This window comes from Chelonia mydas, chromosome 6 (genome assembly GCF_015237465.2).
Source record: "Chelonia mydas isolate rCheMyd1 chromosome 6, rCheMyd1.pri.v2, whole genome shotgun sequence".
NCBI lineage: Eukaryota > Metazoa > Chordata > Testudines > Cheloniidae > Chelonia > Chelonia mydas.
This window is the reverse complement of record NC_051246.2, coordinates 58,182,400-58,204,859: the sequence shown is the minus strand read 5'-3', so window position 1 is coordinate 58,204,859 and position 22,460 is coordinate 58,182,400. Positions and strand designations below refer to the sequence as shown.

Below are 22,460 nucleotides of genomic sequence, written 5' to 3'. Positions count from 1 at the left end.
ATTTTTTTGTTCTGGAAGAACAAAAAATATGCAAGTATCTAAAAATGGCTAAGCTTCTATCATCTCTTTGCATTTCCCAATCTTGTGTGTGTAAGTAAGCCTGTTAGCCTTAATGTTGTATTACTTACAATTACATCCAGGCTACCCCATTCAACAAGCATTCCATCCTGCTCAGAAATCTAAGACAAGTTTACTATTAAGGTAAGAAAACTGCAGAAGAGTTAAGTTAAACATAGCATCACTTACATTATCCAGGTCTGGAACATCAAGAAAATATTCAGGGTAAGTGTATGAAATCCCCACATTGTTGACTGAAACAAAAATCAAGAAGTTTTACTTGTTTCTGCTGACTGTCATTCCAATTCTGAAGCTTTGAAGACTTGCAATAAGCAGTCTCATTTCAGAGTTAACAATGCCACATTCAAATGTTTTATAACTGTGCCCTTTATGCCCTTGTGGCGTGTCATATTTCCTACAACATGCACACACTCACATGTACTCGTGGACAGTGCAAGGGTGAACACATAAGACACTTAAATATAATTTTTGGAATTCTTTTTGACCATATAAATTGTAATTGTCATCTTCCACATGTCCTACCGGATTTCTGCTAAGCTTTATAGTACAACACAGGAAACATTCCTGTAAGTGAGGTAGTTATTTCCAATATATAGCTTTCCCCTTTTGAAATTTGCAGCATGCATGGTTTAGACCATGTTGCATCTCTAATAAGTGAGCCTCAACATGCTATGCGCAAGACAGTTTGCGCTGGCATGGACCACATGAACCAGAAACTGAGGCAAGCGCTCACTCTATGGCCACTAAATCCACAGTCAAATGCCCTCTCTCTTCACATAATCTTAGTTTGAAAAGATCATCTGCCTTCACATGTTGAGCCTTCCACTCCCAAGTTACAATCACTCTCCAATGTTTTAATGCAGTTTAAGGTTAATTTATTGGGATCAGAAGCAGGTAAGCAAACTTCATGTTTAAATACAAGCTAATCATTATAATTCTCACTCAATTTCTATTTTTAAATACAGGGAGGAGAGAAGCAGCCCTTGAACTAGTCCATTAGAGTGCATGAAGAGAAGGAACAGCTGGTAACCCAGCACCCACTATAAGGAATGCAGTACAAACACTTAGGCAAAACTCACGACTAACTGTAGAAGACACCGTTATTCTTTACTTTTTAAAATGTTGTTAAAAGAATATTCCCAATTATTTTTAACTTGCATTTGAATCCTTCTCATCCCCTAGACCCTTCTCCTGGACAGAACTGTACCAAGTGTGCAGAGGTACAATTGTGTAACTCACCTGAATTAAATGAAAAGTCAAGGGACACATCCCAATCCCTGGCAACATCCTACGTGACAACGGTTTACAGTTTGTGAAAGAGTAAATGTGCCAGACAGTTTCCCCACTGCCTTGAGAAGGGGCCTACTTCTCTCCCCACCCCAAATATCTGCAACAAGCTCTCCAGACAACAAGTTATTTATAGGCCATCACCGTGGTTCTGCTCAATCTTGTAATTTCTGTGAAAAAACTGCACACACATGCGCGCGCACACACACACACAGTATAGCAGAAGGGAGCCCTAGAAAGTGAAATAAACTGAAATGGCCAAATTAACACCACTCCTAAATCGGCAATTGCTGTGTCAGGACAGTAGATGGCAGCAGTAACCAACATGCAATCTGCGAGCTCATTGATGGCACTCTGTCAAAGAGCTTCAATAGCTTGTGGGGGGTGGGGGGGGAAGAGCACGAATAGGAGTGCAGGAGAAATCTCATTAATGACAATCTTAGTACATTAAGCAGTGCATGTTTTTGACAAATCTTATCTGCTTTTTGAAAGGGTTTGTGTTTTGCTTTCTCTGTCTAGTCAAAAGCTCATTACATGGGGATTCACCATAGCAAACTGTTCCACAAGTTATTTTCACACTCTTCAGATCTGTGAAATCTCCCCCCACCAGCAGCATTTAAAATTAACTGACAATCTGTTAATTGTTTAAACCTAATTTTTTAATGCAGTACTTCAGACTTGTTCTCAGAGGGCTAGTCTACACTGGCAATACTAAAGCACTCTAAAAAACCCCACCTCCACGAGGGGTGTTGCTCCCAGCGCTGGTGCACTGTCTACACTGGTGCTTTACAGCGCTGAAACTTGCTGCGTTCAGGAGGGTGTTCTTTCACACCCCTGAGCAAGAAATTTGCAGCGCTGTAAATTGCCAGTGTAGATAAGCCCAGATATGAAGCCAGTATTCATACTCTAGTAATCTAAACACTAACAAATGATAGAAAACTTATAATCCCACTCAAACAGTGCTGCTTCTGTCCTTTATATTCTCAATTTCAACTTCACTATGAAAGACAGTAGCATGAAAACAATCTTTGTTTCATACATATTTAGTTGCTGTTGACCTCACTGAACAAGTCTACAGTTCAGTGTAAACCCAGGGTTCAAACTCAGGCTCAAGACTAAACCCCATTCCGTCTACACACGAATCGTGCTAACCCAGCGCTTGGACTCAGGATCCCAAAGCCCCACGGAGGTGGAGGGCCTGAGCCTGAGTCAAACCACAACTTAGGGTTCAAGCTCTATTGCTTTGCAGTGTAAATGCATCCCCACTGGAATCTTGGCAGACTCCCAGGGCACAAGTATCCCACACTTACACACACACCAACTTTCTTTGTCCTCTGGACAAACGTTTTCCCACACTGCAACATGAACAAAGGGCTAGAGTGTCCATGTTTTGGGAGGGCACAAAGTCTGGGATATGGGTGGCTTGACTTGGGCATGCATAATGCAGTGTAGACACTGGCAGCCCAGGGTGGGACCGAGGGTTCAATAATGCCTAACCTAGGGTTACAAATGAGTGTAGGCACTCAAGCCCGCTAGGTTAACACACCCAGAGTCTGCTAACTTGAATTCCACTAACTCTTTGGATTACATTTCAGCGTAGACATACCCACTGAAGTTAATCTATAGACACACCATAGTCAGTTGCTACGGACTCAATATTTTTCATTTCTATAGTGCCTTCAACCCCATAGGATCCTAAAGCACTGTACTATTAATATATTAACAGCATTGTTGAAATGCATTCTCCTTTGCAGGTGAAGGGAAACTTTCTGACCAATGCCACTGAGGCAAACATTTTATGAGAAGTGTCATGGGATCTTTGTCTCAGTTGCAAAAGGTTGCATTTTAAGATAGTCTGAAAAATCATTTCAATATCAAGGATATTAAAAATATGTGGAGGAAACTAACAGAAGATTACTTATAAGCAGAAGTTATTAAATTTCATTCCGAGACTGTCAAGTACACCTCTCCTATTCGAGATTTCTGAACCCCTTTACAGCAACTACTTACCCATGTAAATTTCTTTACAAGAATCCTAAAAATATATTAGCTGGAAATGAGGAGAAATAAACATCCTGCAGACTATTAACAAGTGCTCTGCACATTCCTAGTATGTGTACATTGCAGTAAAACCCCTGTCGCTGGCCCATGTCAGCTGACTCAGACTCACAAGGCTCAGACTATGGGGCTATAAAACTGCAGTGTAGACATTTGGGCTTGGGCTGGTGCCCGGGCACTAGGACCCTGCGATGGGGGCGGGTCCCAGAGCCCAGACTTCAGTGCAAGTGTCTACACTGCAATTTTATAGCCCCACAGCCTGAGCCCAAGTCAGTTGATTGGGGCCAGCCATGGGTATTTTACTGCAGTGTAGACATACCCTCAGAGGCATAGAAGTTTTAACAAGCAGTGTCAGTATTGGCATGGGTGCGGGATACATTTTTTGTCCACCTGTCATCCTAAATATAACAAATTTTTCACCACAGTCATCCACTTTTATGGGTAGGGTACAACTCAAGATAGTGTGAAGAGTTAGGGACACAGTTCAGGATTTTCTGAAAATTTAACTCATAAGTAAGTGTGTGTTAGGGAGATATTTAAATTTCCACATCTTCCCCCCATTCAACCTTTCACTGCAGAATGGAACTCAACACTGTACTCTTTTCAATTTTCGCAATCCATTTCCATGGCTATTTGCAAGGGAAAAACTAGAAACAGACTTTAAAAATGCAATTCTCCTTCATGGAGCCCAAAGCCTGGCTCTGCTAGCAAAAAGGATGGTGAGGAATTCATCTGTTGAAATGTATGCAAGCAAAACTAGTTCTAAATTGATGGTGATTTTATAAAGATTGAGCATCGCAAATCACTTGATAGAGCTAACACTTAATTTTGGGCATCTCATGTACAGAGTGCAACCTCATCCACAGGAATGTTCATGGGCATCAACACAGAACTTGAGGAATTTTCCTGACTTGTCTGCCTGGTCCATTTTTGTGAGCAGGAAATAGAGGGAAGTTTACAAGAAACCTAGTCAGTAATGCCCTTGGCTTTGCATTCACCTGCTCCACACTCAGTTCAGTACTGGGCTTGGTGGTGGTAGCAGCGCACCCCTTATCATTGGTGGCTCTCATTAATAAGTTTTGTAGCCATCTTAAAATTAACTAAAATTTTGTTTAAAATAAAACTGAAACCAGATGGAAAGTGACAGAAAATTGTGTATTTACCTAAAAATAGGAGTCTGCTGACCTGGACAGCGTCTCAAGTTTGTCAAACTTCATTTAAGAAGCCCATTACTTAAAGTGGTGCAAGGAAAATCTCTCATCTCTGCCTATTTAACATATTGCTGCAGTTAGCACATGTTCAAAGTCACTGACAATGCTGTTTTGAACACACAGCAAAACATTATGCAAACTCTAGCCTTTGCATGTGGGTGAGAAGTAACTTCCAAATAAAAAGGAGTTTACAAGGATTTTAATCTGTAAATACTTTAGTACAAACTTGTGCTATGACTTTGCAATCACAGGGGTCTTGAGTCTGCCCAGTGTAGATGCAGACTACTGTGTGTATATAAGTGAAAGGTTAAAAGTAATCAGGACACAGTGCAAGGAACCCTATCCTGCAATAGTGAGTACTGAGCTCCACTAAGTTACTCCTTCATATCAACCCAAGTGAGGCCCCAAAGAAGAATATGCACTATGTAGCTAAGTGCCTTATTAGCATGGTTAGGGGTCTCACTTAAACCCATGTCTTCTCAGACACTCATATGGACAGCACGTATTGGCAGAAGATTGAACATAGATCTTGCACAGCAATTAATGCCACAGAAGTCTACAATGCCGCATTTCATCTTTAAAACAAACTTGATTTTCTGGCAATCAACAAAATACTGCCTTTATGGATTAGCCATAATCTGAACCGTAAATTGCCAGTTTTAAAGAGAGACAATGGGTTATCACATTATCTGGAAAAAATATGAATTGCCCTCGTAGGTGCTGGTGCCCTCTAAAAGAGAACACACGTTACAACTGCCAACAGTTTAAGCAGCTCAAGAACCTCGGAAAATTTCAATGGATACCATAGAGCTAGCACAGACCGCCCCAATTTGAGGGTACAGAAATCCAGGATTACCTACATCTAAGAAATATTATTGATTTTTTTCTTAAATGCAAAACTATTCCATATGTATTGGTTCTGGTTTAAGAAGAAACTTGGTCTTATAGATCAAGTAGGGGAGCAGAAGTCAGAACTCCTTTGTTCTAATCTCAGCTGCAATTGTACCCTAAAACACTCTGGAAATTTTATATACATTCTTATTTACCTCACATGGGTGTCGTAAAACAGTGTTATCTTTTAGAGAGCTTCAGATGACAGATTTGTGAAATCTCAAGCCGTTGTTTACCATTACCGGTTCCCATCCTCATAATGGAGAACTGTAGAAACGCAGTGTGAGAAAGGTGCATAGGAATATATACACACAGCGAAATGCAGTACAAACATATAATTTTAAGAAAATTCCTTTACTGAATTGTCTGAATCTAAAGTATGTCTTCTTATCTTGAGGAAACTCTACAGGTTCTTGAGCTTAAGAACTGGTTTGAATTACGTATTGATTTTAGGTTCAGTGAAGCAAACAGAATAATCACCTTGTCTTCTCCCACCCTTTCGATGAGAAAATGCCAAGACTTCAAGATACTGTATGGCACCCAAAGGAGAAGTGCAATAGGCTGAACAATAGTGCTAACTCATATGACCAGAACATAGTCAAACCTGAACCTCCTGAAGCAGGAAGTCAATGACTTCACGTTATATCCTACCTTCAGCAATTCTGTAACTAAAAGTTAATATCGTTCCCACAGGATTCAACTGCTACTCTATACACAAAGGGCAAAAAAACTAAACATTTAGTTTCATTAGAGCTGGGATTTATGAATAAATGCAGAAGCATTTTCAGTGCTGATGTGTGATCACAAATGCACCATTTCTCACAAGTCCTATTGAAGGTATTTATATAACAAAAGTGTGCTATGAGTACAAAAAAGTAAAATTGTAGCCTGACTTTAAAGACTCATTTACCCCCTTACGACTTATGAAAACTAAAGTTAGACAGGTTGAAGTTAGCTGGCTTCTATTACAGCTTCATGATGTAAACTGGAGGGTTGTGGGAAGTAATCAGAAGGCAAGGAGAAGTATCAGCCCCTTTGGCTAAGGCCACAGAGGATCAAATACTAGTATTTGAAGTATTAAAGGCACTTAGAACTGAAGGTCAGCCTTTAGTAATATAAATAAAAATAAAGCATACAAAATATATCATCAGAAGCACCCTGATTTAGGAAAGAACTGAAGTACTGGAGTAAGCGCTCTCCTGAATAGGGATGCTTTTAGGAATCAGGGCCATAATAAGAAATATCTAGAATGCAGTTACTTCACTTTTTTCAGCTCAGTCATATCCACAGCCTTTTCAGGCTGATTTCAATAAACTTTTAATATTACGGCAGAGGGGAGCAAACTAACAGGGATATCAAGACAAATATCTCCAGCACGGAAAAATCTAGAAACAGGTCAGATACAAACCTAAAACACCAATCTCAAGGCCTTCCAGTCCTGCTTTAATTCTACTGTAAATATCTTCTCTCTCACTAAAGTCAGCAGCAATCATTTTTGTTTCCACTTTGAATTTCTCTTCTGAAAAATAACAAAAACAAGAAGTTGAATACAGTTAAGTTAAAGCACTTGGCCATTCCAATTTTAAAAATATGAAGGATACTTAAGTCATTATGGTTTAAGAAACTACTACAGTGTTAGTTCAAAACATTGTTATACAGTGTCACGTTCATTTGTGCAGGGCAAGTGTTTTACTGTTAGGCTGCTTTGATTTATGCATAAACCTTCAGAGTAATATTAAAATCTTCCAACTCTTTAAAAACACATTCAACTAGTTGTACTCTCTCACCACAAGAGCCTCAAAAGATTCAGCACCTTCTGTTCATGAGGGTCCAGGGAGTTAGCAAACTACACAGGTTAAAAACTACTACAGACCATACAAAATCCAAAAGTTAGAAGCAAATTTCACATATTTGTTACATGATGAGAATTAAAGTACAATGGGATCAGGGACCACTATACTTCAAATATTTATAGAGTTTAAGTGGCTCACTAACATTAGCAAAAGACTATTGGTGCAGAAAGCGCTGCAGCTTAAATGTGCGCAGTTTCCTGTTGCCCTACATCTCCACCCCAACCCTGACTTTTTTGATGTTTAAGAAACCAAGGGGCCAGAAGAAAGGAAGTAGGAAAAAAAAAAGGGTACAACTACAGGTTACAAAAGGCCAACACAATCATTCAACATAGTGTCACTTCCATTCTTGCAGCATGCTGGAACAAATTACATTGTTATAATTTCTGACATTTTATTCAAGATTTAAGGATAAAATGTCTCTGTAGCCTAATTCTCTTTACATCAAGTTAAATTAATTACGTTAAATTAACATCAACACAGTGCCGTCTTGGACATCAGCAAACAAAAGGTGGTGACCAAAATAGTTTAAATTAGATGGGAAAAAGTATTATTTTAGTGTTCCTTCAGTAATTTATGCACATTTTAAAGAATGGTTGTGGAAAAATTATTTTAAATCATTCATAAAAATGGTGCCAATTTAAATGGAAAAGAATCATTCACAAAAAGATTAGAAACAACCACATTCCCATGATGCTCTCTTCCATTCAAGAAAAAAATGGCAGCTCCCATGATTCCGTTGTCCATTCATGCAGAATCATGAATCTACTGCACTCAGTGGTTTGCTTGCGGCTTCTTTTTTGTAATAATCCGAATGGCAGATGCAACTATTTCCCCCCCTCTTCATCTTTAATGAACAGCTGCATTGTTTAAAAATCCCCAGGGAGATGTTGCTATGTAAAATGACGACGTAAACAGCATTAAGCCCCTACTGCAGCAGCAGTCTTGTGATCGCATCAGAAGAAAATCAAGTTCAACATCTTTTTACTGAGAAGGGGGAAGGAAGGTGAAGAGATTCTATTTTTGAACACATCTCTTCGAATGTTAAAAACATACACATATGAAATCCTACAGGACACTGAATTAGAGGGAATAAATGTATCAAATGGACTGGGTGGATGAAGCAGCAAAACAGGACATTACTGCACACGTACAGTCTTTATTGTTTACGGTATTTTCAGCAATTTTCATTGCCATTAAGGGGCTCTATGAAATGCACATTATTTAAACAAGCCAAACCCCATCACTAATGACTCACTTCTTACATTCCTCAAAGTATTTTTCATTCTTTTTTTTTTTTTAAAGCAGTTAGGGCTGTCAATTAATCGCAGTTAAGTCACGTGATTAACTCAAAATTTTTTATCACGATTAAAAAAAATTGCAATTAATCGCACTTATAACGATAGAATACCAATTGAAATTTGTTAAATATTTTTGCATGTTTTTCTACATTTTCAATATTGATTTCAATTACAACACAGAATACAAAGTGCACAGTGCTCACTATTATTTTTTATTACAAATATATGCACTGTAAAAATGATAAAAGAAATAGTATTTTTAAATTCACCTCATACAAGTACTGACGTGCAATCTCTATCGTGAAAGTGTAACTTACAAATGCAGATTTTTTTTGGTTATATAACTGCACTCAAAAACAAAACAGTGCAAAACTTTAGAGCAAAACTACAAGTCCACTCAGTCCTACTTCTTATTCTGACAATCGCTAAGACAAACAAGCTTGTTTACATTGACGGGAGATACTGCTGCCTGCTTCTTACTTACAATGTCACCTGAAAGTGAGAACAGGCGTTCGCATGGTACTTTTGTAGACGGCGCTGCAAGGTATTTACATGCCAGATATGCTAAAAATTCGTATGCCCCTTCCATGCTTCGGCCACCATTCCAGAGGACATGCTTCCATACTGACGATGCTTGTTAAAAAAACAAGTAAAATAATAAATAAAAAAATAATGCATCAATTAAATTTGTGACTACTCCTTGGGGAGAGAAGTGTATTTCTCCAGCAGAACCTATCACCACCATAAAAGAATGTCCTCTGGAATGTGGTTGAAGCATGAAAAGACATTAATCTTTAGCCCATCTGGCACGTAAATATCTTGCAACGCCAGATACAACAGTGCCATGCGAATGCCTGTTCTCACTTCAGGTGACACTGTAAACAAGCAGCAGGCAGCATTATCTCCTGCAAATTGTAACCAACCTTGTTTGTCTGAGTGAGTAGCTGACCAAGATGTAGGACTGAATGGACTTGTAGGCTCTAAAGTTTTACATTGTTTTATTTTTGAATGCAGGTTTTTTGTACATAATTCTACATTTGTAAGTTCAACTTTCATGATAAAGAGATTGCACTACAGTACTTGTAGGAAGTGAATTGAAAAATACATTCTTTGTTTTTTTACAGTGCAAATATTTGTAATCAAAAATATAAAATGAGCACTGTACACTTTGTATTCTATGTTGAAATTGAAATGAATATATTTGAAAACCATAGTAAACATCCAAAAATATTTAAAATAAATGGCATTCTATTGTTGTTTAAAGCGTGATTAATCGCGATTAATTTTTTTTAATCGCTTGACAGCCCTATTAGCAATACTTAGGGGGTCTTTAAAAAAAAGGTTTATAAAAGCATACAAAGATATTAAATGACAAAAGGGGTAAGTAAAAAAGCTAAGACCTGATGCTAAATGGAGATAATTATGAAGTTCTATATCACTGATGGTAGCTTCTCCATGCAAACTGTCTTCAAAGCTTATGAAAATTAGCAAATCCTTAAAGACATGGATTTAAAATGATTAATCTATGCAGCTCTAACTAATGTGTATCATCTTCTATAATGTGGAACAAGAAGTAAGGGAAGCCAGAAGAAACGATACTATGAAAAATGAAAAACAGTAAAGTTAATATCTGCAGTAAAAATAGCTTTAGGATTGGAATTTATGTTCTGTTCAACAGGTACATTTCAAGGTCATATCACTACCCAGCTCAAGACAAATATTTAAGATGGGGTCAGAAATGTTCAAGGTCTTTTTAATTTTATTTTCTCTCTTTCAATACTATCTTATTAAGATGGTACTACCTCTTTAAAGGAGAATCAGTTAATACCCAGTAAGCCAGTTATACTTCATCAGCCCACCAAAAGCTTGTAACAAATGCAGATGTTTCAAATAGTACACCAGATTTCAAACAACATTAGTGGATTCACACATGGTAGTCCTGAATACTTCACTTCCTTAGGCAACCTCCTAATGCACCACATCTCCTGAATCTCAACACATCTTCTCTCTACTTCCTCAACGATAACTACAATCAACTTTTCCACTTCACCCCTACTGATGCAACCCTGGTTTATATTTGGTCATCTCACATCTTAATGATAGTAGCTTCTCACTTTTTGGCCTCCCCACCTCTCACCCCTCTGAATCCTCCAAGCTATCAAAAACCTGTTGCCAAAATCTTCCTCTGATCATCACCAATCCTCCTGAAACTCGTTCACTAGCTTCTAATTTGCTTCTGCACAAAGTTCTTTGCTCCTTCTAGGTTCTTCACAACTTCAACCCTACTCATATCTCAGCTCTCTTCATCTACCCCCAGTACCTGCCCCATTTGCCTCTTCATACCACCCTCTCCATGCCTAGAAAAATCTACAGTTACACCTACCGAGTACTTTCCCTCAAGACTCTTTCTACGCTATTCCCCACAGTGCTAGTGGTGTTGGCTGGGTGTTTAAATAAACATGCTTCTATCTAAGGATGTAAATATCCGTTTAAAAAGTTAACTGGTTAAACTATTAAAACTGTATCATTTAATCCGTTAACTGAGGTTGCTCCAGCCAGCCTGGTGAGGCGGGGGTGGGGGCTGGGTCCAGGGCCCTGATGGGATCGGGTTCTGCTGGCCAGCCAGCCTGGAGCAGCCTGGGCTGGGGTCCCTCTGGCCAGTCGGCTGGCCCGACATGGCCGGGGCTGCTCCAGCCGGCCGTACTCCGGCTAGCACGGGGTCACTGGTAAGCCTAACGCTTACCGGTTAACTTTTTACATTCCTACTTGCATCCTTAGAACGTTAGCTCTCTGGATGTTCTTGATATGCTACATTAATAAAATCAAGGTCCAAGGTCCCAACAATTTCTCTACCTAAACAGATGTTCTTAACCCTTAAGCAGCCCCTCCGACCCAGCCAAATTTCATGGTGATTAAACCATTAGTGAAATCACTAAAACTGACTAGCAGCTTCATTTGCCATGAATCACCAAGGCACAAAACGTACTCCTGAAGGAATCTGTGAACAGCCTGCACCAAAGACTAAATCGATCCCTTTTGCAATGGTCCCTCAATCCCATTTTGGGACCTATAATTCCATGTTTACTTCCAAACCACTTTAAGATTTAAAACAAACAAGATATAACTAACAACATTTGCTCTGTAGGCTATCAATATTATTTCCATAGACAACAACTATAACCTCCAAAAAATATTAAACTGCAGTATAGGAGTTTTTAACTGTTAACTACCTTATAATATTACTATAGGAAAATGCAAATAAATACACAACCAACATGGGCCATATCTTCCAAAGTGCAATTTTGTATGCATCTTACTTGGATATACACAAACATGAAAGTTCAGGTCTCGTTTATATCCAGGTACTACAGCATTCCATTATTTTTGTCATTTCACCACATTCCATATTATCTCAAGGTTCTCTTCCATTGCTACACAAACTAATTCACCTATTCCTGCTTGTAAGTTTTTTGCATTGGGACACAGATATTTGTAATTTCTTTTTTACAGTGTGTTTTGTATATTTAACTATTTTCCCCACATACTTCATTGTAGACTGCACCTATGTGCTGCTCTCAATCTCTCCCTCTTCCAGAGTAGTTATAATTGGACATATTTTTTTAACCAGATACAGAATTTCCTTTTTAATATCCCTAGCCAATCTCTGTCTACTCCAAGGACTCTTCAGCACCTATTGGCTTACCTACACCACACCTCCAACTCGTAGTTTTAATAGCTCTCCAAAACCTTGACGATCTTCGTATTAGAAGTTTCATTCCACTTCTAAAGGTTGGGGCTGGAGTGAGTGGGCAGAGGAGTTTATCAGGAAGGACCTCATCCATTCTGTATAAGGTCTTTTCCTAAAAAGTTTGCCTAAAAACTCACAACCCTTTATTTACACCATCTTCTCATCCAGACATTTGACCCTGAAGGTCCTGTCATCTACCCAGGTCTGCTCATGGCTGTAGGAGCATTTTAGAGAAAGCTAGAAATGTTACTGTTGTCTTGTCCTCCTCTTTCTCTATACCTCTAATTTGTCAGTTGCCTTCATCTGCTGTGTTATATTAAACCTAGACTGTAAACTCTCTTGGGGGGGGGGGGGGGGGGAAGTGTTTTTGTACAGTGCCCAACAAACCTGATCCTTGATTGGGGCACCAAGGAGCTAGTAAAATGCAACCCCCCCGCCCAATTAAACATTCTTCCTAATGATTAAATTTAGCTGCCAGGGCTTCTTTCACCCCAGGCAGCAAGTCACCAAATGACTGTCAGTCACAGCATACTAACCTTAGGAAGTAAATTGAGAGTACTTCCTGATCCCAACTAGAAGAGCAAGCTCTTCCTTTTTTGCATTAGAAATACTGCTGTGAAACATTTAAAGTCTGCATCCACTTCTCTGGCTACCAGACAGCTTATTGTCTAAGCCATGAAAGCTACACACAAAACATTAATTTCTGAACCACTTAGTAAAAGAACTGATTTAGGGGAAATGGAAAAACATCCCAAACATCTGCTCTCTCAATATAACAAAATGGGATTCAATTTTTTTTTTAAATCAATAATCAGTTCTGTAGACCACTTATTGCTTTAAAGAAACAACACAAACAAACACAGCCAAGTATTTTAATTAAGAGATACCATCTAGTGTCTGGCTATGGTGCAATACACTCCCACATGGCTTAGTGCCAGCTGTGGAATAGCAACACTAATGCTGCTGCCCTAATTGAAGATGCAGACTAAAGCACATTAATTTGGCTAGTCCATGTAATAGCAGGTATGCTAGCATTTCTACCAGGACGCCTACCAAGTTACAAATGTTTCCATACAACTCCACAGCACAGTACTGTACAGTACTAAGGAATAAACAGAAGTTGAAATAAATTATAGTTGATAGAACAGTTCAGTCTGTGCTCGTTTTGCAACAGAAGGCTCCAGGTAGGGATGTCATACTGTATCAGTTTCAGCACATAACGTATAATGAGATGCCTGGGTAACATTTAAGAAAGAGCTTGCTATGTTAAATTTAGAAGGTAAATATATTTTGGTCAAGTACTATAAAGTATTTCTGGTTTCATTTCATACCAGTGTAATTCACTGTATATATAGCCAGGTTTCAGAGTAGCAGCCGTGTTAGTCTGTATTCGCAAAAAGAAAAGGAGTACTTGTGGCACCTTAGAGACTCACTGTGAGCTGTAGCTCACGAAAGCTTATGCTCAAATAAATTTGTTAGTCTCTAAGGTGCCACAAGTACTCCTTTTCTTTTTGTATATATAGCATTGCCATATATACAGCATTAGCTAGACATATCACCTAAATAGGTAACTTTAAAGACGGTTTGCATCAAAAGAGTAACAGCTGTTTTTCAACACAGACTAAACAAGTGAGAAAGATTAGGGTATGTCTACACTTGGAGCTAGGGGTGTGATTCTCAGCTCATATAGACGCATTCATGCTAGCTCTCAGCAAGTTAGTGTGCTAAAAATAGCAGCATAGCTGGGGTTGGATGGGCAGCAGAGAGCAGCAGCACAAGCTAGTCACCCTAAGTACAAATCTGCCTGAACCTCACTGCTCACAGCTGCTCATGCTACAGTAATATTTTGAGCACACTAGCTCGATGCATACTAGTGCAATCATGTCTATGTCAGCTATGAATCAGACCCCCCAGCTCCAAGTTTACACATACCCTTAGTGTTAACATGAGCAGTGTAACAATTATTCAAAAGTGTGTGTAAGGAGTTCAGAAGCTCTGCAATTGTCTGTGTAACTAGTTATTTAGAACAATACCTTTTGAAAGTTGAAGTTAGATTTTTATTAATTTCTCACATACCCCTCAACCTTCAAATAAATATGTTGGAATAAAATGTGTTTCTGAGTCACAAGAGCCATAAGCCCTTGAGCCCCATTGGGAATCTGAGTTGTTACAATGTGTATGTGAACAGTTTTTGTACACCATTTTCTTCTTCTTTTTTTTTTTTTTTTAATTATTAGACATGTTTTATTTATCCTTGCCTCTGCTTGCTATCCCCAAAATTCCATTACATTAACGTGTCATTTACGGACCTACAACATTTTTGAAAACTAGCTTATAAGTCTCAGATCGGGAAAAAGGCAAGGATTTCATAGTAAATTCTAGACTAATGAACATATGTAACACCTTGTATCAAAAAGGCTTTACAAACAATAAATCAATTCTTGTGCCCTAGACTGTAAGCTTTCATAAAAATAAAAATGCTTTGTGAAAATATAAAGTGTAAATTGACTACGTTTGTCTGCCGGAGTCTACAAATAGCCTGTAACAATAGCGCCGCATATGAACTTCCTCTATTCACCCCAGTGCCTGTTAAGTCATCATCATGCTTCAAAGTAAAGTGTCACCATAGTTATTTCAGCTGATCAAAGCGTACAAGAATCATATGACAAAGATCTGCACAATCTGATCCAAGGCTCATTGGCATTGAAGTGCCCTGAGTATGGTCACAGATTTCCTTCTTCCCCTTCCCCCCAACATAATTTTAACAGCCCCATACGGTGTTTTTAGCTATCACATTGCTGCTTCCAGATAGCTTCTTCATGCTAATGTCTATTTTTAGTTTGATTATGTCTGAAAGGGCACATCACATCACATGCCCTTTAATTATTCCTTCTTACCTTTTGTACTATTGTCTGCTTGTTAGATTGTATAAAACTGTATGTGTGTTTAAAACCAGAATTCTACTGCAATTATTTTTATTAAAATGGACACCATCAACCTGAAAAAAAATCCTCTGTCTGAAAATTTGGTGCCTACCATTGTTATAAGTAACACCTATGATTAACAAAAGATTGCGTTCAGTATACTTGGTGTATTTGATTTTGAGTCAATTTCTGAATCTCTGACAAATCAGTTAGAAAAGAGAACCCTACCTGAAAAGGCCTTTAGAAACAAAGGAGAAGATACTTATATTTAAGGAATTGTTTAAGCAGTATACCCTTTTTTTCCTAATTACAAAAACAAAAACAAAACCTAGTCCAGGGGGTACATCAACTCATCTAAATATTTGCCTAGTTTTACAACAGGCTACATAAAAAGCACGAGCAAAGTCAGTACAAACTAAAATGTCATACAATGACTTGTTCATACTGCTTTATATACTATCCACTGAAATGTAAGTACAATATTTATATTCCAATTGATTTATTTTACAATTATATGATAAAAATGAGAAAGTAAGCAAGTAGTTTTTAAGTGAGGTGAAATTTATGGTATGCAAGACAAATCAGATTCCTGAAAGGGGTACAATAGTCTGGAAAGGCTGGAAGCCGCCTCAATTTTCAAAAAGTTAATCAATTTCATGAGATTCAAGTTGAAAGTGTCCTTAAAAAAAAACAAAAAAACCCTTACACCATGTTTGGAAAGATTTTATTTTTTGAAGCTATTTAACAAAAATTTGCTAAGCCCCATACTATACTCGATCAGAAACTAGGTGGTGTGGCTATTAAACTAAAAAAATACACCTTTGGAACATCTTAATTGCTAGGGTGCCCTCAAAGATATAGTAGCTATTTTTTCTGTAAGTTTCAATATAGAAACCATTTTTTCTAAGCTAGAATTTGACAGCAATGCTTTGTTAGTCTTTTATTACTAGCACTACATAACAATTGTACAAGGCCAGCAAATAGAAAGCATCGTTTTAGTTTAAATATTTTTGTTAAAGTGCACAGCACATTAAGTGAAAATGGACAATGGTGTAGCTATATATTTATGCTTTTATACAAACCAACTCAATGCAAAGTGATTTAGACCTTAGTTATTTACCATTTGCTGTTTGCTTACAGACAATACTTTTCCTAGGCCTCAGTAACCTTCACATCTACAATGACAGAACCGGAAAGGGAAGAAAGGAAAGTTTCCCATGCAGCCTATGAAGGGTCCAAGTGCCCCCAAACACACATCTACCCAACTTTAACATCAAACCAAACAGTAGAAGATAAGTACAGGATGTGCCCAGCTTCTCTCCTTGCTCCCTAAGGAGATTGGCTTCAACTGCTCCAGCACACCAGCACCCAACAGTTCCCCAACCCCACCACAGTCCAGACCAACATGGCCATAGCTTCCAGGGCAGCCTATAAAAGACTTCTTCCTGGAAGAGACACCCCCTTAGATCAGAAATATCTTACTGTTGAAGCAGAAAGAGCAGCATACAGACCCTTCAGCCTCCTGAAGTCATAGTGGACATCTACATTTGGAAGTTTGGAGACTGTAAGAAGTCTGCTCCAATCACACACCTGACCCTCCTAACCAACCTATTACTTCCTACCCCTCTAGTTTATGTGCTAGCCATCAGACAGGCTGTTTTAATTGATATGTGGCTCAAAGAGGAGGGAGGGAGGGAGGGAGGGCACCCTTCAACCGAATAAATACTATATTCAGGTCCCAAGGAGGAGGAGCTTCCTAATTAGTGAAAAGACTAGAACCATCTCTTCCGGGAACCTACTCATCGTAGATTGCAAAAATACGGTATGGCTCTGGTCTAGAGAGCAATATACAGATATTGCCGCTACATGTACCCTTATTGATCTGATGGACAGTCAATGTTTCATGTCAAGTAACTGGTCCAGTATTACTGGCATTGGTGCCATCAACTCTGAAAGCTGGTTGAGCTGCTGAGATAGAAAATCTCTTTCATTTGCCCTCATACATCACTCTGGTCAAAGGTTTTCTGCTTTGAAGTAAGATGCTTTGAAACTTAAGTGAACCAACTTCTCTTTCTAGACATCATGCAGCCACCATCCAAACTGACCAGTAAAATGATGCAGGGTTCAAGTGCAGGATCTGGACTTCGTTCTGTGGCAGCAGGTCGGGCGAAACCAGTAAGATGATTGGTGTATGTGCGGATACATTCACCAGCCACCAAAACAGCCTGGCCCATGCCAGGGCTATCATGATGTGATCTGCATCCTTCCTCTGCTTCCTCAAAGCCCTGAGTATCATAGGCATGAGCAGAAAGGCATACAGTAATTCTGGAGTCCACGGGATGAGGAAGCACCTGTCAGAGTAGGCTCATGCTCCTCTGGAGCAAAATGTTAAACATTTGTTGTGATAAGCTGTAAATAGGGCTAACTTTTGGAAACCTCCACCCACGAAAGATGTTGTGGAGGACTAAAGCTTTGAGGAACTATTCATGGTTTTCAGAAAAATCTCTGCTGAGTTGGTTTGTCAGGATGTTCAGTGGATCAGGTAGATGGAGAGAAATGTATGTAACGTGATAACGGATTCCGCAATCACAAAGATGTATGTCTTCTTGACAGAGTGAAGAGGATCTTGACTTCCCCTGTCCGTTGACATAGAGCATTGCTGTGATGTTGTCTGTCAGCACTTGGACTGTTAAGCTCTGAAGGGACAGGAAAGCCTTGCATGCTAGTCATATGACGTGAGCTCTAGAATGTTTATGAATAGGATGGCCTCCTGAGGAGACCATATCCCTTGAATTTTCAGCTGGTCAAGAGGAGGATGGAGGATTGCGAGCGGAGGCTTTTGTCACTAAAGACTTAAGCTAGATGCATTGAAAAGAACTCTACTGCACTACTTAAATGGCTCTGCCCAAGAATTTAATGAGTATAGGGTTTCTTGAGGAATCATGACCAGCAAATCCATGCTGTGCCTGTTTGGTAGATATGCTGGTTTAGGAAAGGCAGAAATAAAGATAAAGATGGGAGAGTAGCATGGTATATTAATGATGAGGTAGACTAAAGAAATTAGTAGTCACGGAATAGATAAAACAGTCTGAGTCAAAATCACACTGAGGAAGAAAGCTATCAGATGCTTCCATGGGATAGTGCTTGGGGTCTGCTACAGATCCAATTTGGATCTGGATAGAGAATTGTCTGATTATGGGAGACTAACTTCCCAGATATAGATTGAAGGACAAGTGCTACAAATAATAGTAATGCCCAGCTTTCCTGGATGTATTAGCTGACAGATTCCTTCAAACAGTTGCTGAACCTACAAGAGGTGATGGCATTTTAGATTTTGTATTGGTGAGTAGTGAGGACCTCATAGAAGAGCTTATGGTAGGGGACAACCTTGGTTCAAGTGATCATGAACTAATTCAGTTTAAACTAAAATGGAAGGATAAACAAAAATAAGTCTGTAACTAGGGTCCTTGATTTCAAAAGGGCAAACTTTATTTTTTAAAGGAATTAGTTAGGGAAGTGGACTGGACTGAAGAACTCAAGGATCTGAATGTGGAGGAGGCTTGGAATTTCTTTAAATCAAAGTTGTAAAAGTTATCTGAAGCCTGCATTCCAAGCAAGGGGAAAAAATTCTGTAGGGAAGAGTTGTAGACCAAGCTAGATGTGCAAGCATTTCAAACAGGTTATTAAGAGAAAGCAAAAAGCCTAAAAGAAATGGAAGATGAGAAGGATCATCAAGGAAAGCTACCTCTTGGAGGTCAGAAAGTGTACAGAATAAGTGAGAACAGCCTTTCAAGGGTAGCGGGGGGGGGGGGGGGGGGGGGGGCGGGGAACCTAACTGGCTTCAAAATTGAACTTGATAACTTTATGGAGGGGATCGTACGACGAAACTGCCTACAATGGCATGTAGCTGATCCATGACTGCTAGCAGCAAATATCCCCAACAGCCGGTGATGTCACTAAATAGGGAGGGCTCTGAGTTACTACAGAAAATTCTTTCCCAGGTATCTGGCTGTTGGGTCTTGCCAGGGGTGAAAGTAAGTCGAGTGACTTACTGGTACACTGGGGCCAGCTCTGGCCCCCCGAAGGGGCGGAGCTGAGGGGGTCAGAGCCAGCCCCAGCCCACCCTGTAAGGTAAGTGCCGCGCCCCGCTTCTCATTCTCCTCCTCCCCCCCTCCTCCACCAGGGTAGCAGCAGCAGCCCGGGGCTCCGGGGGCTGTTTAAAGGACCGGGGTGGCAGAGGCAGCTGGATCCCTGGCCCTTTAAATTGCCCCCTGGGGAAACCGGGCTGCCCCAGTATGGTGCACCAGCTCTTGCCGGTACGCCACACCGGGCATACCGGCTTACTTTCACCTCTGGGTCTTGCCAAAGTGTTCAGGGTCCAGCCGATTGCACTATTTGGGGTCGGGAAAGAATTTCCCACCCCCAGGTCAGACTGGCAGAGACCCTGGGGGGGTTCACCTTCCTCTGCAGCATGGGGCCAGGTCACTTGCAGGTTTAAATTAATATAAGTAGTGGATTCTCTGTAACATGAAATCTTTAAATCATGATTCAAGGATTTCAGTAACTCAGCCAGAGGTTATGGGTCTATTACAGAAGTAGGTGAGCAAGGTTCTGGGGCCTGCAATGTACGGGAGCTCAGACTACATGATGATGAAGGTCCCTTTACTCCTGCGGAGATTCCGCATCAAATAATTAAAAATTCTGCACACAATATTTTAAAATTCTGCAAATTTTATTTGTCAAAAACAACACTACATAATCACATCAGTTTCACTTATTTTGGTAATTTATTTCAAAATACCTGTCAGCAAGTGTGTCTGTAACAATACAGACACCCACAAAAGTTGCCCCAGGAGTAGAGAGTTAAAGAAACCCCTATGATAACCCAGTTCTAATTTCTCTGTTCCCTTCCCCGCTCCCACCATGAGCCCATCCAGCGGGCCAGACACCTACAACCCCTCCCCCTCAGGACCCAGCTGCAGGGCCACCCTGGCCCAGACACCAACCCCTCCGAGCCCAGCCACAGCCCCCACCTTGCCCAGACACCCGCCCCCTCCCCCTACTGCAGAACCCAGGGATCCAGAGGGAGAAACAGCCTGATGCTTTGTCCCACGCTTGCATGGAGTTTCCTACACACCACCGCCTTCCTTCAGGGCATGCTGGGAACTATAGCTGTCAGAAACCTTCTAGCTCCCTCCTCTTTCCTCACCCCAGCAGTGACTTCTATGTGTGAGCTGGGCTCGGCCGGGTCCAGCAACCCTTAGTAGCAGCTAGCAGCACTGTAGGTTGTTTCTGTGGGGGAAAGGAAATTCTGTGCACACAATGTTAATTTCTGCAAAATTCTGCATTGCACAGAGGTGCAGAATTCCCGCAGGTGTATCTCTTCTGGCCTTAAAGTCTATGAGTCCAATGATGATATTATTGTTGCAAGTGTTTCCATTTTTGAGTATCTGTACCTTTATGAACCTGCTGAGGAGTTTTAGATCTAGAATGGGTTTCCACCCACTTCTCTTTTTTGGAACCAGGAAGTACCTGGAATAAAACCCCTTCTCTCTGTGTTGTACAAGGACTGGTTCTATAGCTTCTAAGTTCTGGAGGGAGTCTCTTTCCTATTTTAGAAAGTGCTCATGAGAAGTCCCTGAAGAGGATGAGGAAGGGGAAGGGATGGAGGGAAGGAAATAAAGTGGATGGAATATCCTGCTGATCTCCAAAACCCATTTGTATGTAATATGCTCCCAAACTTGTTGGAAACGAGAAAGGAGGTCCCCAAAGTGAGGAATGCACATCAACAATTGAAGCTGGTAAGGAGAAGGGGAAGATAACTCAGAACCTTGACCACCCCATCGAAACACAGATTTTGATGAGGGTTGTGAGGTCAATGTGTAGCAGGCAGTCTCTTTCTGGAACCTCCACCTCTTTCTTTGGGATAAGAAGGTCTCTCAGAGTGAGAACTGAGCAGGATGAGATCTCTGAGCTGTCTGGGACTTACCACATTTCCTTTTACACACAGGTGTGTAAATGTCCAGAGAGCACAAAGTGGCCCTGGACTATTTTAACATATGCAGAGACTTATCTGTATTATCCGGAAACAATTTTAAGCTGTTGAAGGAAGACTGTATTCCAGACCTCCCTTGGAAATCCTGGGAGTTGAAGCCAAGAGACCCCTTCTCATAACCACCAACGTAGAAACAGAGTAAGCAGCTGTGGCAGCAGCATCCAGAGAGACCTGCAGAGATGTTCTGACAAGGAGCTGACCCTCTAATTACTGCCTGGAATTGGTCCCTCTGCTCCAGTGGTAGATGCTCAATAAATAAATTGAACTTTGAGTAGTTGGTGTGATCATATTTCACTAACACCACCTGATAGTTGGCGATTCTAAACTGTAGAATCACAGATGAATATAGTTTGTGACAAAACAAAAATCAAGACACTTCTGATCTTTTATCGTACAGCTCTGATTTAGCATGGTGCTGCTTTCTACATTCATTTACAGCCTTGACAACTAGGGAGTTCGGAGAGGGATGAGAAAAACTCCGAATCTTCAGATGGAACATAATATTTCTTAACAGCCCTTTTACTGTATTTTTGTTGGCGGTATTTTTGTTGAAGAATGCCAGATTACTTTTGCAAGATCCAACAGAGCCTCATTAATAGGCAGTGCAATTTGAGCAAATAATGCTGTATGAAGAATATAAAGCCGTTTATGTTGTGACTCCTTAACCTCCTCAATTGGAACCTGAAGCCAGGCTGTGATTCCATTGGCACTGGGTGAACATCCAGAGACCTAGAGGTTTGTGGTACCAAGAATGGATCAGTACAGAACAAAAGGGAACCAGGCATTTCTGTTCCTGCAAAATCCAGTGAAAATCTAAATTCATGCAGTGCTAACACAGTAGTCAGGACCAAAGTGGGAGCCTGAACAGAGGTAATTGTGGCAGAGGGAGCAGACAGTACAAGAGACTTTATGCACTCCGAGGAGTGTCCGTTAGTCTGGTCTTTTGAATTTCTGAAATGCTAGGTACCAATGGCCTGAGTCTACCAGTACTGACTTAGAAGAGGTAGTTTCTTCTCCTTGTCTTCTTGATCCCTGATGGAACCTAGGATCCTGAAAA

General features: G+C 40.2%; 1 protein-coding gene across 2 annotated transcripts in view; it reads right to left on the bottom strand.

Annotated features, from left to right (window-relative positions):
* HSD17B12 (hydroxysteroid 17-beta dehydrogenase 12) overlaps nt 1–22,460 on the bottom strand; it is a 191,582-nt gene that overhangs the window by 53,148 nt on the left and 115,974 nt on the right. For both annotated transcript variants that reach the window (XM_043548218.1, XM_037900084.2), the window contains 2 exons: nt 6,934–7,044; nt 247–311 (listed from right to left, as the gene is read on the bottom strand). In XM_043548218.1, the coding sequence (XP_043404153.1) occupies nt 247–311; nt 6,934–7,044 (176 nt within the window). The remainder of the gene's footprint in view (nt 1–246; nt 312–6,933; nt 7,045–22,460) is intronic.